General features: G+C 47.6%; 1 protein-coding gene across 2 annotated transcripts in view; it reads left to right on the top strand.

Moving 5' to 3' along the window:
- Positions 1-1,273: 1,273 nt before the first annotated feature.
- Positions 1,274-17,733, top strand: part of VSTM4 (V-set and transmembrane domain containing 4) — a 30,688-nt gene continuing 14,228 nt past the window's right edge. The window contains exons 1-4 of one of the 2 annotated variants that reach the window (XM_053387891.1): positions 1,339-1,617; positions 10,173-10,571; positions 14,052-14,120; positions 16,699-16,806. In XM_053387891.1, coding sequence (XP_053243866.1) covers positions 1,572-1,617; positions 10,173-10,571; positions 14,052-14,120; positions 16,699-16,806 — 622 coding nt within the window. In that variant the 5' untranslated portion in view covers positions 1,339-1,571. Of the gene's footprint in view, positions 1,618-10,172; positions 10,572-14,051; positions 14,121-16,698; positions 16,807-17,733 lie in introns of both variants that reach the window. The other variant, XM_053387893.1, reaches the window with a different exon arrangement.

Consider the following 17,733-nt stretch of genomic DNA (forward strand, 5'->3'; position numbering starts at 1 on the left):
GCAGCTGCATGTGGAGGAGCGGAGATGCGAACCCGGTTCACCAGATTACGAGTCCACTGCTCTTAACCACTACACCACACTGGGTCAGACTACCTATAAGCAGGGCCACCCGAAGACTTTTTGGCACTCAAAGGCAAAGAAAGTGGCGATGAAGGAGGTGAGTGAAGATAGATATCAGTCACAAAGGGGGGTTGCAATCACAGAGCTGTAGAGTTGGAAGGGACACCAATGGTCATCTAATCCAGCCCCCCACAAGGCAGGAATAAAATCTACCCCAGGATCCTCAAGAATGGAAAGAGAACCAGGTTCCAACAAAGGAAGAATGTCTTATCAAAATGACGGGGAGGATGTGGAACTGGCAAAGCTAATGGCAAAAATTAGATAACAAAATGAGGCCATTCTGGAAACTTTTTGTAGCTTATGGAAAGAACTGTTACAGTTACAAGAAAACGCAAGCAGGATTTGAAACATGAGCAACAGCAGAAAGATATTAAGGCTAACAACTCAGGTTGTACATGTGGGGTGTTATAAGTTAAAATATGCAGCATTAAAGGATAAACATAGAATATGGGGGGAATGGGAGGTCTATCAATAAATTAACAGTATTGTTGATGGTTAAGTGTGTAAACTTTTGAAAACGACATAATTTTTTAAAAATACAATAAATAATAATACAATTTTTTTTTAATTACACTAGGATCTGCTGCCCGTTTGAATGCTGCCACCCGAGTCCCTCGCCTGACCTCGCCTCATGAGTGGGCCATCGCTACCTGGGACACTAAGATCTGAAATAAGGGACCGGGCAAGCCGAAGGGAGGAAATAGTAGCCGAACACTACTTAACCCTTTCCAAGCCCACTACGTTCCCTTTCCAAATGCCTTCTACATCCCCGCTCCCTCTTCAGCGGGCGCCCCAGCGGCTGCGCTTACCTGACGCTGCTACAGGTGAGTCACCTGGAAACCAGGTGCGCTCAAGTTTGGAGCGAGAGCGGGGAGGGGATGCTGTAAGAAGCGGCGGGCTGGCCTGACACATACACCCAATCCAACCCACCCCACCCTGGGAGAAGCAGCTGCGCGAGAGATTTCTCGCAGGTGCGCGCAGTTAACGCGCCCTGCGCTCGGCTAGCGCGTCTACCGATAGAACTGGCTCGCTTCCCTGGCGATGCGCCCCTGGCTCTCCCTGTGCTATTTCTGCCCAAGCAAGAGAGGCTCCAGCTAAACCCCCCTCCCCGTGGGGGAGGGAGAAGGGCGGCGTTTGGGTCCTTTTCCTAAACAGCCGCTTTAAGAGACGATCTCGCCCCGCCTCCTCGCGGAGCAGTAGGGTGGGAGCTGGGGGGCTGGCTGGGCAGGCGTGACTTTCCGGGGCCTCCCCGACGGGGCGGTCTCGGGAAACTGTTGCTGGCGCTTGCTCCGGCCGAAGCAGAAAGCCTGAGCCGCGCGGGACGGAGAAAGGGAAGGCCGGAGTGGGAAGGGAAGGGGAGAAGCGGCCGGCGGGCACGGAGAGTCGGGAAGGGCGGTCGGGAGCCCGGCCCTTGTTTCCTTCCACCCATCGCCCTCCTTCCGCCGCGGGCGATGCGTCTCCTGGTCCTGATGCTGCTTGGTTGGGTTGGCACACCAGGTAAGAGGGCGCACGTCGATCGGGACCGGGGATTCCCCCTCCTCGATTCTTCCTCCCTCCCTTCCTCCTCCCCACTCACCACCCTAAGCTCTTCCCCCATTACCGCCCCGTCCGTTCCAGCAACCGTCTCCCGGATCCGCCATCCGGCGCCCTCTGCGCTTCTTGGACGGGGCGGGCGCAGCTGCTGCTCTCCTGCCAGGCGCCCAGGGCAGCAGCTGCGACGGCGTCCGCCTGGGAGGCGAGCCAAGGCTGCCGAGGGCAGAGGGAGGGGATCTGCTTGGAAAGTTGGTCGTGGCGGTCCCCTCGCATCCTCCCGACGACCTCTGCGCTGCGCCTGTTTGCTGCCGCCCCCTCCAAGAAAAGTGAACTGAGGCGGGCGCCAGATCTGCTCAAAAGGGGTTTGGGTGCAAGCGAAGGGGCGGGGTGACGCGCGAACTGTTCCTATGACATCGATAAGTGACAGATCTGTAAATGGGAGCGTGCTAGTTTTATAGCATAGGAGCCAACTCCTAGGCACTGAGGTATCTCCGGCCCCCCAGTAAAATATTTGAGGGGGCCAGGCCCCTGCAAAGTGGATGGCCATTGCCATTCAAATGGGGTGTGTGCGCTGAGTCTTGTACTCAATTATGTGGGGCGGATCTTACCTGGGCCCGCCTCCCTGATATTTTATTCAAGCTGGCACCCCTGTTTTACAGGTACAGTGGGACCTTGGGTTACATACGCCTCAGTTTACATACGCTTCAGGTTACAGATTCCACTAACGCAGAAATAGTACCTTGGGTTAAGAACTTTGCTTCAGGATGAGAACAGAAAGCGTGTTCCGGCGGCAGCGGGAGGCCCCATTAGCTAAAGTGGTGCTTCAGGTTAAGAACAGTTTCAGGTTAAGAACAGACCTCTGGAACGAATTAAGTACTTAACCCGAGGTACCACTGTATATGTTTGTCAATGAATCCTCTTAATATGACACACGGATAAATCAATGTGCAAAATGGTGAGTGAGAACCGTAAATGCAATAAAAAACAACCACCAAGTTGAAGAAACAGGATTGGAGTAGAGGGTGATAATATGCATCTTTCTGAACCAGATAACCCATATTGGACTAAATTTAAGAGCGTGGAATGCCACCTCATGTTTCTACTAAACAATCCTGTTTGCTGTAAGTTCCCAGGATTTTTCCTCTGCAGGAGAATACATCATGAGAAGTGCAAATGTACACTCTGGGCACAGAGGCACTGACTGGAGAGCTGTGATTGGCCCTGTTTTCCCGGGATCACATACGCACTGCTCTGTTAAACCACAGAGCCTAGGACTTGCCGATCAGAAGGTCAGCGGTTCGAATCCCCGCACCGGGGTGAGCTCCCGTTGCTTGGTCCCAGCTCCTGCCAACCTAGCAGTTTGAAAGCACGTCAAAGTGCAAGTAGATAAATAGGTACCGCTCCGGCAGGAAGGTAAATGGTGTTTCCGTGCGCTGCTCTGGTTTGCCAGAAGTGGCTTAGTCATGCTGGCCACATGACCCGGAAGCTGCACGCTGGCTCCCTCGTCCAATAAAGCGAGATGAGCGCCGCAACCCCAGAGTTGGCCACAACGGGACCTAATGGTCAGGGGTCCCTTTACCTTTACCTTACTTTCCCCCTTGCATTCAGCCCCTCTAGAAGGGCAGTTCAGTTTTTTCCTGCAAACTTTCTTCCAAAGTAAGCTATGCATGGTACTCTTGGGGATGCAACTTTTGTGTTTCTTGGCAAACTTTGAAATGCAAAATAAAGGGCTGGCATTGCTGTTGTTGATGTTACTGCTGCTGCCATTTTCCATGAAGTGGCACAATGAATTTGCAAGCTAGATTTGCCACGAATTCTAGCATTTGTGTTCACACTAGGTATAGTCTCCCTTGGAAGTGCAAAAGGAGATGCAAGACAAAATTAATGTGAATAGTCTCTCTTCAATTTCTTACTCCATCCTACCCCTGCAATGTACCTGTGGTTTGATTGAAGGACTGGGGAGGCTCTGCCTGCCTCATCACATCTAGGGACATTCCAGCCATGGTGGCATATTAGGTGCCCCCTCTGTATATTTTTGGGGAGGCAAGGACAAGCACATATTGGTCAGTTGTCTGGTTTGGCACTCAGAGCCTGAAGTTATATTTGCTGCTTGTTAAGTAGCAATTCAATTCACATATTTATTACAGCCATAAGGTAAAGGTAAAGGGGTAAAGGGACCCCTGACCATTAGGTCCAGTCGTGGCCGACTCTGGGGTTGCGGCGCTCATCTCGCTTTATTGGCTGAGGGAGCCGGAGTACAGCTTCCGGGTCATGTGGCCAGCATGACTAAGCCACTTCTGGCGAACCAGAGCAGCGCACGGAAACACCGTTTACCTTCCCACCGGAGTGGTACCTATTTATCTACTTGCACTTTGACGTGCTTCCGAACTGCTAGGTTGTCAGGAGCAGGGACCGAGCAACGGGAACTCACCCCGTCACAGGGATTCAAACCGCCGACCTTCTGATCGGCAAATCCTAGGCTCTGTGGTTTAACCCACAGCTCCACCTGCGTCCCTATTACAGCCATAGACGAGCATAAAAGGGTGGGAAAGGTAAAGGGACCCCTGACAGTTAAGTCCAGTCATGAACAACTCTGGGGTTGCAGCGCTCATCTCGCTTTACCGGCCGAAGGAGCTGGCATTTGTCCACAGACAGTTTTTCCAGGTCATGTGGCCAGCATGACTAAGCCGCTTCTGGAGAACCAGAGCAGCGCACGGAAACACTGTTTACCTTCCCGCTGGAGTGGTACCTATTTATCTACTTGCACTTTTTGGCATGCTTTCGAACTGCTAGGTGGGCAGGAGCTGGGACAGAGCAACAGGAGCTCACCCCGTCGCGGGGATGCGAACCACCGACCTTCTGATAGGCGAGCCCAAGGCTCAGCGGTTTAGACCACAGCGCCACCCACGCCCCAAAAGGGTGGGATACAGTCATTTAAAATCTGAAAAGCATTTTGGAAAGCTAAAAGGTATTAAAGCAGAAGGTGAATATAAAAGTCTATAATAATTTAAAATAAGCTAAAAGAATCTGAAAGAAGGGCTAGGAGCATTGGACAGGTGTGGAAGAGCATAAAAGGTTGAAATATAAAAGATTTTAACTATTAATTTACAGAGCACTAAATCTAGTTTGTGGCACAGGTCATCCTCCTGCAAATTGTGAGCGGTGCTGTGCAGAATCTGGCAACACTGCACGTGGTATCAGGATTGGTACCTCAGAGCAGCAGGGAGGTACAGAATTGTCCTGTGTGCCCTGGGTACTTATGGAGTAGTGGGAGAAATCAGGCTAGTACGAATGTCTCTGTAATATAGGCACTGGAGATGGACATACTCTACTGTTTCCATTTGTCCCGAGTCACAGGGGCATTTTCTCTCCATGTCATCAATCTTCCTGTATCGACCTTCAATAAGGGCCATACTACCCTGAACACGCCCAATTTCGTCTGTTAAGTAGCAAAATTCTTGCTAATTTATCCCACATAAGCCTCAGGTCTTAATTCCTGGCTGGGAAGGCGAGGCCTTCTCCATATGAACCTACCCAGACCCTGAGATCTTCCTCTGAGGCCCTTCTTCATGTGCCCCTTCCATGACAGGTCCGGAGGGTGACAACACGAGAACAGGGCCTTCTCTGCAGTGGCTCCCCATCTCTTGAATGTTCTCCCCAGGGAGGTTCCCCTGGTGCCTTCATTATACACCTTTAGGCACCAGGCAAAACTGTTCCTCTTTAACCCGGCCTTTGGTTGATTGTCATCCAATGCCCCTTTAAAATGAGTTGGGGTTGTTTTTCTTTTTATTATGTATTTTGTGTATTTATATTGGGATTTTATGTTACCACCTTGAGAGCTGCGGGTATAGGGTGGTATACAAATTTAAACAACAACCAATTCCCAGGGACGTCTCTTTTTCTGGGCCGGCAATGGCTTCAACTTTGCTTTCTCTGTAAATGGCTCAACATTATTCATGAAATTCAGGAGCAGCGATATGTACAGTGATGAGCTGGTTTGTAAGAGTTTACAAGTCAAAAGTGATGTCAGTTTTTAGACTGCAGCCCACGTGTTTCTTGGGTTTTTCCATCTGTTTCTAAGAAAAAAATGTGTAAGTTTCCCATTGTGTATTTCCTTGAACAGTGTTAACTTACAACTAAATAGAATATAATTTACAGTACATGACACCATTTAAAAGGGGCCATGGGAACTCTACATATAATTTTTTTAATAACTTGATTTTTACTAGCGCACACACATACACACACTGCTTATAGGTAACTTTTTTTTTTAACCCAGGAGGCAAATTAAAATTTCCCCATATATGACCTTTTCTTAGTCAGCAACCATAACAATTCATGCAGTATAGGAGCCTTTGCATAAAGCAATCTGTCATCTTTCCATTGCGGCTCCTTTCTGGTTGGCTACATGCTCACAAAAAGGCGAAAGCGAGCAGAAATGAAATCTCCACAACTGAGAGGTTGAAAGGGGGTTTGATAGCTGTTGCCAGATAAGAGCAGCTTGTTCCCATTAGGTGAAACAAAATATCCTCATATCTGCTCCGTTGTGCTTGCTACATATGTTTGGTAGACAGAATGCAAATATTCATATTCGATACATGACCGAGTTGACTGTTCGTTTAACACTGGACTTAAGGAAGCCTTTTTATGTATCTAGCTCAGTTTAGAGGTTTCTTGGGTTCGTGCCTAACGCTTGAAAGCAGATTGGTATTGTGTGCATGAGTTAGTCCTTTTGTCTGAACTGGGAATTGTGGTTAGTGTGAACTATGACTTAGGAGACCCTCCAAGTGTCCCTATTTTCAAGGGACAGTCCCGTATTTAAGGTAGCCATCTTGGTTTTATTCTGGAATGTCCCGCTTTTCCTTAGGACAGGGGTCAGCAACTTGTGGCCCATGGGCCACAAGCGGCCCACGGGGGTCGTTTAAATGGACCCTGAGCCCCCCCAACCAAGCCGCCTGCTCGGCGAGTCCCCACACACTGTGCTAAACCGGCGCAGTGCGGAGCAGAGACTTACTTCTGCAGTGCCGGAAATCGCATTTGCGCTGACGCGATCCGGCAGACGGAGCAATCTCTGCGGGAGTGAACCCAGCCCAGGTGAGGAAAACCTTGCCAACCCCTGCCTTAAAGGTAAAGGGACCCCTGACCATTAGGTCCAGTCGTGACCGACTCTGGGGTTGTGGCGCTCATCTTGCTTTATTGGCCGAGGGAGCCGGCGTACAGCTTCCGGGTCATGTGGCCAGCACGACTAAGCCGCTTCTGGCGAACCAGAGCAGTGCACGGAAATGCCGTTTACCTTCCCGCCAGAGTGGTACCTATTTATCTACTTGCACTTTGACGTGCTTTTGAACTGCTAGGTTGGCAGGAGCAGGGACCGAGCAATGGGAGCTCACCCCGTCGCGGGGATTTGAACTGCCGACCTTCCAATCGGAAAGTCCTAGGCTCTGTGGTTTAACCCACAGCGCCACCCGCGTCCCTGACCCCTGCCTTAGGATGTCCCTATTTTCATTGGAGAAATGTCAGTGGTTGGACCTTGGAGGTATCTCCCAATTCTCCAATTCCGTGATTCCATGTTCCGGTGGTGGGCATGGCCCAGAGGAAAAAGCAGGCGGAGTAATCAATGTGAGATATATATTTATTTCACAATAGGCTGCATTCCAGCCGCATGGACATGTGCCCAGTGAGCTCAGTGTTATGTGTAGGCATTACTGTTGAAGTAGGATGCGGGTGGCGCTGTGGTCTAAACCACTGAGCCTCTTGGACTTGCCGATCAGAAGGTTGTCAGTTCAAATCCCCATGACAGGGTGAGCTCCCGTTGCTCTGTCCCAGCTCCTGCCAACCTAGCAGTTCAAAAGCACACCAGTGCAAGTAGATAAATAGGTACCACTGCTGTGGGAAGGTAAATGGTGTTTCCGTACGCTCTGGTTTCTGTCACAGTGTTCCGTTGCGCCAGAAGTGGTTTAGTCCTGCTGGCCACATGACTTGGAAAAGCTGTCTGTGGACAAATGCCTTCGGCCTGAAAGCGAGATGAGCTCCGCAACCCCATAGTCACCTTTGAGTGGACTTAATTGTCCAGGGGGCCTTTACCTTTTATATTTCCTGTTGAAGTAATATGCTTATATTGAAATTAATATCAGCTAATTTGTTATTAAAGAGAAATGTAGCACTTACAATCTTAAATACAGTGGAACCTTGGTTGTTGAACATAATCTGTTCCGGAAAACTGTTCAACTTCTGAAACGTTCGACAACTGAGGTGCAATTGCCGGTCGGCAAAAGCCATTGAAAAAATGGAGAAACGCGCCTCAGAAGCCGTTCAACATCTGAGGCTCATTTGAAAATGGAAGTCTTCACTTTCGGGTTGTCGGCATTCGAAACCGAAACGTTCAACTTCCAAAGCATTCAACAACCGAGGTTCCGCTGTACAAGTGGCACCTCGGGTTAAGAACTTAATTCGTTCCGAGGTCCGTTCTTAACCTGAAACTGTTCTTAACCTGAAGCACCACTTTAGCTAATGGGGCCTCCCGCTGCGGCTGTGCCGCTGCTGCACGATTTCTGTTCTCATCCTGAAGCAAAGTTCTCAACCCGAGGTACTATTTCTGGGTTAGCGGAGTCTGTAACTTGAAGCGTCTGTAACCTGAAGTGTCTGTAACCCGAGGTACCACTGTACAACAAAAACAATAAGGTTTAAGTTCATTTATTTATTCAAATAAGCGAGTTTACACACCCTGCATCTGTGTCACAACGTTTTTGTGGGATGGATCTGATTCCAAGCTGCTTCCTCACAGTTGCTCTGAAGTGGCCCTTCTATATGACTTACTCATTCAAAGGTGTGTGTGTGTGTGTGTGTGTTCTGCATAATATCTCTACCTGTGGTGGAAATGTTATCAAGTTGCTAGCTTGTCAGTCCGGACTGAATCCAAACACTGTTTCAAGCTATTATTCTTGAGTGCTTTCAGAAAGTTAGCTCTTATTTGCTTTGCTATTCCAAGCTCTTAGAACTAATGGATCACCACAGTTTGCATTTGCTATTTGTCTGTGTCTCCTTTTAACACCCACCTGCACTTACTGAGTAGTAGTATTTTCAGAAACCAGCTTCATGGCCTCAGATGAACCTGCCTCAGGAAAGGTGCATCCTGGTTGCTAGGGAGGAAGGAGGGGCACCTGCAGACATGCCAAGGGCTCAGAAAGGAGGCAGAATCAGGAAAAGTGTAAATCAGGAAGAGGAAACAGCTGGAGAGCTCAGTTGGTTAGAGTGTGGTGCTGGCAATGCCCATGTTGCAGGTTTGATCCCCGTAAGAGACAGCTGCATATTCTTCTTTTGTTTTTGAAATAGTTTTCATTGGTTTTACAAAATAAATCTCACACTTAGCACAATTAAATTTTGAAATAAAGCAAGATTCATCTGAATCGTAGGACTTTCCTCCTCACCTCATTGGGTCCTTTAAATATTATTATTATTATTATTATTATTAGGACTCCCTATTTTCATTTGAGAAATGTTGGAGGGTTATAGCACAGATTGTACCAGGTGTAAGGAGAAAATCTGATTTTGATTTTACTAGAAAATACGTATGGATGTATTTCCATTGATATGACACAAGAAGCCTAACAAAGCTCCGTGCCATTTAGACAACTCAGTACCAAGGCCCACACACTAATGTGGAAGTCATCATAATCCAATGGCCTTTCCTTTTGCTGCTGACAGCTGATAGTCTGTGCCGTAGGGTAAGTGCTGGGAAAATAGGATATCCTACTCAGAAAAAGTAAAACCCCTATAAATGATGCACAAATCTCTTCCCCATCATCCTCACCATTAAAGCGATAAAGGTAAAGGTAAAGGGACCCCTGACCATTAGGTCCAGTGGTGGCCAACTCTGGGGTTGCAGCGCTCATCTCGCCTTATTGGCCGAGGGAGCCGGCGTACAGCTTCCGGATCATGTGGCCAGCAGGACTAAGCCGCTTCTGGCGAACCAGAGCAGTGCACGGAAACACCATTTACCGTATTTTTCGCTCTATAAGACACACCAGACCACAAGACACACCTAGTTTTTGGAGGAGGGAAACAAGAAAAAAAAATATTCTGAATCTCAGAAGCCAGAACAGCAAGAGGGATCGCTGCGTAGTGAAAGCAGCAATCCCTCTTGCTGTTCTGGCTTCTGGGATAGCTGCGCAGCCTGCATTCGCTCCATAAGATGCGCACACATTTCCCCTTACTTTTTAGGAGGGAAAAAGTGAGTCTTATAGTGCAAAAAATACGGTACCTTCCTGCTGGAGCAGTACCTATTTATCTACTTGCACTTTGTCGTGCTTTCGAACTGCTAGATTGGCAGGAGCAGGGACCGAGCAATGGGAGCTCACCCCATCGTGGGGATTCGAACCACCGGCCTTCTGATCGGCAAGTCCTAGGCTCTGTGGTTTAACCCACAGCGCCACCCGCGTCCCTTATTAAAGCAATAGCTTTGCGTTTATTGGACACTCTTGCAAGAGTCTGCTTGCATTTACCCATCTTTTCTTTTGCAGATGTCTATGAAGCGCTGAATGTCACCGTTTCTCCGGGACCCAGAGTGCAATATGTGGTTGGAGACAATGCTACCCTCTTTTGCCACGTGTCTCAAAAAAGACGAATAGAGAACTTGCTGGCTGTCCGGTGGCTCTTTGCCCTTCCACCAACCCAAGAGTATCTGATGATCAAAATGACTAAATATGGAGTAGTCCAGTACTATGGGAATTACAACCGCCAGTTCTATAAGCAAAGACTTCACCTTCTGGAAGAGAGACATAGGACGATGTACACATTTTTTATCCTGAATCTCCAGCAAGCTGACCAGGGACACTATATTTGCAAAGTTCAGGAGATTGGCAAGTATAGGAACAAGTGGACAGCGTGGTCGAACAGTAGCGCGTCTACGGAAATCCAAGGTGAGTCCATGAACAGCTCCTCTTGCAATCTTCCCTTATTTTTGTTGATTAAAGTGTTTGCAATTCTTGCCGGCCTCTCTGTATGGAAGAAATCGAGAAAGAGCTCAAAATTGACCCAAACCGTTTAGGATTTGTCAAAAATAATAATTTATAATAATAATTTATTATTTATACCCCGCCCATCTGGCTGGGTTTCCCCAGCCACTCTGAGCGGCTTCCACAGAGACCAAAAATACACTAAAATGTCACACATTAAAAACTTCCCTGAACAGGGCTGCTTTAAGATGTCTTCTGAATGTCAGGTAGTAGTTTATCTCTTTGACATCTGATGGGAGGGTGTTCCACAGGGCGGGCGCCACTACCAAGAAGGCCCTCTGCCTGGTTCCCTGTAGCTTTGCTTCTAGCAATGAGGGAACCACCTCAGTGGTTCCTCAGTGGACCTCAGTGTCCGGGCAGAACGATGGGGGTGGAGACGCTCCTTCAGGTATACTGGGCCGAGGCCGTTTAGGGCTTTAAAGGTCAACACCAGCACTTTGAATTGTGCTCGGAAACGTACTGGGAGCCAATGTAGGTCTTCCAAGACCGGTGTTATGTGGTCTCGGCGGCCGCTCCCAGTCACCAGTCTAGCTACCGCATTCTGGATTAGTTGTAGTTTCCGGGTCACCTTCAAAGGTAGCCCCACGTAGAGCGCATTGCAGTAGTCCAAGCAAGAGATAACTAGAGCATTCACCACTCTGGCGAGACAGTCTGTGGGCAGGTAGGGTCTCAGCCTGCGTACCAGGTGGAGTTGGTAGACAGCTTCCCTGGATACAGAATTGACCTGCGCCTCCATGGACAGCTGTGAGTCCAAAATGACTCCCAGGCTGCACACCTGGTCCTTCAGGGGCACAGTTACCCCATTCAGGACCAGGGAGTCCTCCACACCAGCCCGCCCCCTGCCCCCCAAATAGTTGAAAGCAAGTATCGCCTTCGCAAATAACCAGCAGCACATTGGGCGACCCTTTCACAACCACAACGTGTTGAACTTGGTTGCTAAACATTCTGCATATGGAGACAGTTTCTGAACTTCTTGCCTGATAAATGTTCATTTTTCAGTCATGGGCTTGGCCAATGACTTTGTGTTCATCTGCCAAATGTCTCCATTTTGGGGTGGGGGAACCATGAACCCTCAATATGTTGTTGGACTCTGACGCCCATCAGCCCCCACCAGCAGGACCCCCGCCAGGCATGAGGGGAGCTGGACTAGACGACCCTTGAGGTCCCTTCCAACTCTGAATCTATGAGTTGTAGTCTAACAACATCTGTAGAGGGCCCCAGATTTCCCAGTTCTTCTCTATATGCTGCAAGTCTCTAACTGATGAAGTTCCTTTAATTGCTTTTAAGAAAAATCTGGAGCTTGTGTTTCTCTTATTCTTGCACCTGCATGTCTTGTGATTAGTGACCTGACTGTGACCCGACAACAGGCCAAGTGTGTGGTCATTCTTGGGTAAATTAAGAGGGGGCTATGTGGGAACATTGCAGATACTAGGAGAGGATATATTGATTTAGTAATATCCTTCCTCACTCACGCTTGTGAGTCAGCAGCAGAGTGCATTCCCCAATATATAGCAGGAAGCTAGCTGATAGATTCGTTTGAATCTCTTTACTTAAGCAATCCAATCTGGCTTTGTTCAGATTGGAGTATATTCCTGGTAAGACCCCTTTTGTCCCTCCTAAAAAGAATGAAGACACAAGAAGCTTCTTTTAAAAGTAATAAGAAGTTTACTCACATTCAGTTCACAGTTGGATCCCTGAAGCAGGCTTTAGCTTAGAGCAGGCATCCCCAAACTTGGCCCTCCAGATACTTTGGGACTACAACTCCCATCATCCCTAGCTAACAGGACCACTGGTCAGGGATGATGGGAATTGTGGTCCCAAAACATCTGGAGGGCCGAGTTTGGGGATACCTAGCTTAGAGTTACAGAAGAGGGTTTGAGTTCGTCCCATATGGGAATGAGCCCATGTTATTGTGGATGAGAGCCAGCAGACAGCAAAATACATCAGTATCAAGAGAGCATGGCATGAAGAAGAAGAAGAAGACGACAACGGGGTGTGGCTGCGTGGCCAGCCCCTTTTATGGGGTCTTCCAGGGTCACGCCCATCTATCTGGTCACATGCAGGGGAAGAAAGCTCCAGAACAGGTGTGGCAGGAAGTTCTCCTGGCTATGGAGTAACACCCCCCTGCGTATCTACTCTGGGAAAACAGGAAGTGTTGTACTTGACTGATTACATTGCATCCCACAAGATGTTCATTGCCTTCCTTGTTTAGCTGCGAGGAAGCTCTGCCAGATTGATACTGAATTCTGTGCTGTATGTATGCTGTTATGAATTGCACTTGCCTTGTGTTTGAAGTCTGCAATTTCTACTGGGAATCTGGGGGAAGCCTGTACTTTACATAATAGAGAAACTGCCTTAGTGCTTTGCATCTGCCAGTAGAGGACTGAACTGGCTGAAAGAAATTCTGACTGAATTTCTTCCAGCGCAAACTGCACTGGCACAGACCTATGTGCTTGGGTAGCTGGACGTTTGGCACATCCCATATGCCAATGCTAACAGCCTTGTTTTATACACATTTACCGTATTTTTCGCTCTATAAGACGCACCAGACCATAAGACGCACCTAGTTTTTGGAGGAGGAAAACAAGAAAAAAAATATTCTGAATCCCAGAAGCCAGAACAGCAAGAGGGATCGCTGCGCAGCGAAAGCAGCAATCCCTCTTGCTGTTCTGGCTTCTGGGATAGCTGCGCAGCCTGCATTCGCTCCATAAGACACACACACATTTCCCCTTACTTTTTAGGAGGGAAAAAGTGAGTCTTATAGAGCAAAAAATACGGTACTTAAAAGTGAAGTTCCACTTAATTCAGATATGGTTGCCATATGTTTGGGTTTTCCTGGACATGTCCGGGAATCGATCAGCAAAATGGCGTCCGGGCGGATTTTTGCTGAATTGGCAAAATGTCCAGGAAAACTTGCATGTATGGTGAGTTGGGCTAATTTTTTAAAAATATATATATTTAAAAATCAAAGAAAAGCACCCAAACGATTTTTGGGGGGAGATTTCCCAGAAAAATCTCAACTGCACAGTTTTTTAAAGCCATTAAGAACATAGTTGTGTTTTATGTGGCCCCTGATACAAACCCCACGTTGTTTTCTGCTATTTCACTGAGCTGAGAAGTTTATTAGATGGCTTAAGGCAGGCACCCCCAAACTCGGCCCTCCAGCTGTTTTGGGACTACAACTCCCATCATCCCTAGCTAGCAGGACCAGTGGTCAGGGATGATGGGAATTGTAGTCCCAAAACATCTGGAGGGCCGAGTTTGGGGGTGCCTGGCTTAGGGCATCAGCTGCTTGCTTTTGTTGACCTGCAATCCGCTGTCACAGTGAGACCTTCTGAAAAGTGTGTGACTAGTTTGCCAATGTTGTTGTGTGTTCCATTGCAGTGATTTCATCCAGAGTTTCGGGTGACTCCAATGCTGAGAAAAACCACAAGGCTTGGAAGTTCTTTGAGGGTTAAGTATACACTTCCCCCCTTTGTTCATCTTCGCGAAGAAGTGAGAATCCACTGAAAAGTACCATTGTGCAGCCTGGCTTTTTCTTTCGGGGGAAGTAAGCCAAAATACTCACACCCCATAAAATCTTGTACCCACTGGTTTTAGGAGCTCTTAGAAGGGTTACAGCCATAGTTACACATTTACTTTAACCAGGAGTCACCAAAAAAAAAAAAATGCTTCAGGGCTCTAAATGTAATTGGTACATAATCCTGTTTTCTGTAAGTGGGGGAGAGGGTTCCAGGGCTCTTTGCCTTTATTGATTGATTGATTGATTGATTGATTTGGTGCCAACTTGAATAAAATATCGGGGGGACATTTATATGTGGGTAAGCCAGACTGAATATAATATAAAGAGTAGAACAGCAAGTGTTGTGTATTCAACATTCATTGTCATTAAAGAACATCTTACTAAATGAGCAGAAATTAATGTGGACAAAAATCGGGGAAGTTTTCAGAAACTGAAATGATGCAAACTGTTCCCTATAGAAGAAAATGGGTACAAAAAGCTTGAGAGAGACAGACAGACATTTGCTCTTGAAATGTGACTAAAATTCATGTCGATGAGTCTGGTTTTAAACATGTTGGATTGTTACCACAAATATTTTATAGAATATTAGAGCCTTTGGGTTCACTTGCCTTTGGAGTGAAGTCATTGCCTTGCAGTGTCTCTCTGCTTGTTTGAAATCCTCCCTTCTATATGGAAGATTTGCAGTTTTGTTGACTATCTGCCAAACAAAACGTTTTTGAACTCCGATATCACATTTTCCTGGCGTTGTGGAAATCTTTCATGCAATCTCCAAACAGTAATTTTATTTGCTTTGTTAGGAATGTTCACATCCTCTCGTTTCTAGTTCAAAACTAAATTGTTCCAGGTGACTAAGAAATACAGAAACTGAAAGTCAATCACAAGAAGTGGCTTTCAAAGCTGACAGAAGGGTAGTGGATAAAATATCATCAAGGCCGTAAAAATTAGAAAGGGGAAGAAAACGGACTAAGAGGCAGGCGAAAAGCTTTTTCAGAAGGCAGCAAAATTCCACCAGAGAAGGGATGTGGAACACTTGCCAGATTCTGAATGTATGCAAAGTATAATATTATAGAAAAGCTCTACCTCTCCCATTCCTCAGGGAACTTCCCTGAACAGGGCTGCCTTCAGATGTCTTCTAAAAGTCAGATGGTTATTTCTTTCCTTGACATCTGACCGGAGGGCACCACTACCGAGAAGGGCCTCTGCCTGGTTCCCTGTAACCTCACTTTTCTCAATGAGTTTAAACCTTTTATCATTTAAGCCTTTTATCAAGTACCTCTGTGTCGGGTATAAGGGATGCAGGTGGCACTGTGGTCTAAACCACTGAGCCTCTTGGGCTTGCCGATCAGAAGGTCGGTGGTTTGAATCCCCGTGACGGGGTGAGCTCCCAGCTCCTGCCTACCTAGTGGTTTGAAAGCACACCAGTGCAAATAGATAAATAGGTACCACTGTGACGAGAAGGTAAACGGTGTTTCTATGCACTCTGGATTAAGTCACGGTGTCCCATTGCACCAGAAGCGGTTTAGTCCTGCTGGCCACATGCTCCAGAAAGCTGTCTGTGGACAAACACCAGCTCCTTCGGCCTGAAAACGAGATGAGTGCCGCAACCTCATAGTCGCCGTTGAGTGGACTTAATCCGTCCAGGGGTCCTTTACTTTTACCTTTTTTTACCTCTGTGTCGGGTCCCTGTTAAAGACCAGATTCTTGGTAGAACAGGCCTTTGGTCTTGCCCAATATGGATGGTTGGTACAGTGGTACCTCGTGTTACAGATGCTTCAGGTTACAGATGCTTCAGGTTACAGACTCCGCTAACTCAGAAATAGTACCTCGGGTTAAGAACTTTGCTTCAGGATGAGAACAGAAATAGCATGGCGGTGGCAGTGGGAGGCCCCATTAGCTAAAGTGGTACTTCAAGTTAAGAACAGTTTAAGGTTAAGAACAGACCTCCAGAACAAATTAAGTTCTTAACCCGAGGTAGCACTGTAATATTCTTCTCCTTTCACACCTTTCTTGCCAAGATTTTGGGTCCAGGGCTCCGAGCGTGTTTTTAAAAGGTAAAGGTAAAGGTACCCCTGCCCGTACGGGCCAGTCTTGACAGACTCTAGGGTTGTGCGCCCATCTCACTTAAGAGGCCGGGGACCAGCGCTGTCCGGAGACACTTCCGGGTCACGTGGCCAGCATGACAAAGCTGCATCTGGCGAGCCAGCGCAGCACACGGAAACGCCATTTACCTTCCCGCCAGTAAGCGGTCCCTATTTATCTACTTGCACCCGGGGGTGCTTTCGAACTGCTAGGTTGGCAGGCGGTGGGACCGAGCAACGGGAGCGCACCCCGCCGCGGGGATTCGAACCACCGACCTTTCGATCGGCAAGCCCTAGGCGCTGAGGCTTTTACCCACAGCGCCACCCACGTCCCTCGAGCGTGTTTTTACTTTTGTTCAAAACTTGCGTATTCTTTCTTGGGTAGACATGAAAGCAGATGGCTGATACTCATCCGTGGTTTGCCTTTCAGACCTGTATGTCTATGCTGTGTTCGTGTGCTCCATAGGCATCGTCAGTGTCCTGTTGTTCACCGTGGTTGTCCTCTGCCAGACACTGATCAACAAAAAACGCTCCCGTGGTGAGTGATGAGGAAAGGCTGAGGCAGATAAACGACGTTTTTGTGTGTATTTAGCAATACCATTATATCTCGCCACATTGTTTTGCACAGTCACGTTTTTGCTTTTCATTTAATGAATCGTAGAATTGTTAGAACCTTTTAATGAGGGTGAAAGAGGAGAGCGCAAAATATGCTTTGAAGCTCAACATCAAAAAAACGAAGATCATGGCCACTGGTCCCATCATCTCCTGGCAAATAGAAGGGGAAGAAATGGAGGCAGTGAGAGATTTTACTTTCTTGGGCTCTATGATCACTGCAGATGGTGACAGCAGCCACGAAATTAAAAGACACCTCCTCCTTGGGAGAAAAGCAATGACAAACCCAGACAGCATCTTAAAAAGCAGAGACATCACCTTGCCAACAAAGGTCCGTATAGTTAAAGCTATGGTTTTCCCAGTAGTGATGTATGGAAGTGAGAGCTGGACCATAAAGAAGGCTGATCGCCGAAGAATTGATGCTTTTGAATTATGGTGCTGGAGGAGACTCTTGAGAGTCCCATGGACTGCAAGAAGATTAAACCTCTCCATTCTGAAGGAAATCAGCCCTGAGTGCTCACTGGAAGGACAGATCGTGAAGCTGAGGCTCCAATACTTTGGCCTCCTCATGAGAAGAGAAGACTACCTGGAAAAGAGCCTGATGTTGGGAAAGATGGAGGGCACAAGGAGAAGGGGATGACAGAGGACGAGATGGTTGGACAGTGTTCTCGAAGCTACCAGCATGAGTTTGACCAAACTGCGGGAGGCAGTGGAGGACAGGAGTGCCTGGCGTGCTCTGGTCCTTGGGATCACAAAGAGTTGGACACGACTAAACAACAACAACAACATATCTTGCCATAATTTTTTGCACATAGTCACGTTTTTGCTTTTAATTTAATGAATCATAGAATTG

Source organism: Podarcis raffonei, chromosome 5 (assembly GCF_027172205.1).
Source record: "Podarcis raffonei isolate rPodRaf1 chromosome 5, rPodRaf1.pri, whole genome shotgun sequence".
Classification (NCBI taxonomy): Eukaryota; Metazoa; Chordata; class Lepidosauria; order Squamata; family Lacertidae; genus Podarcis; species Podarcis raffonei.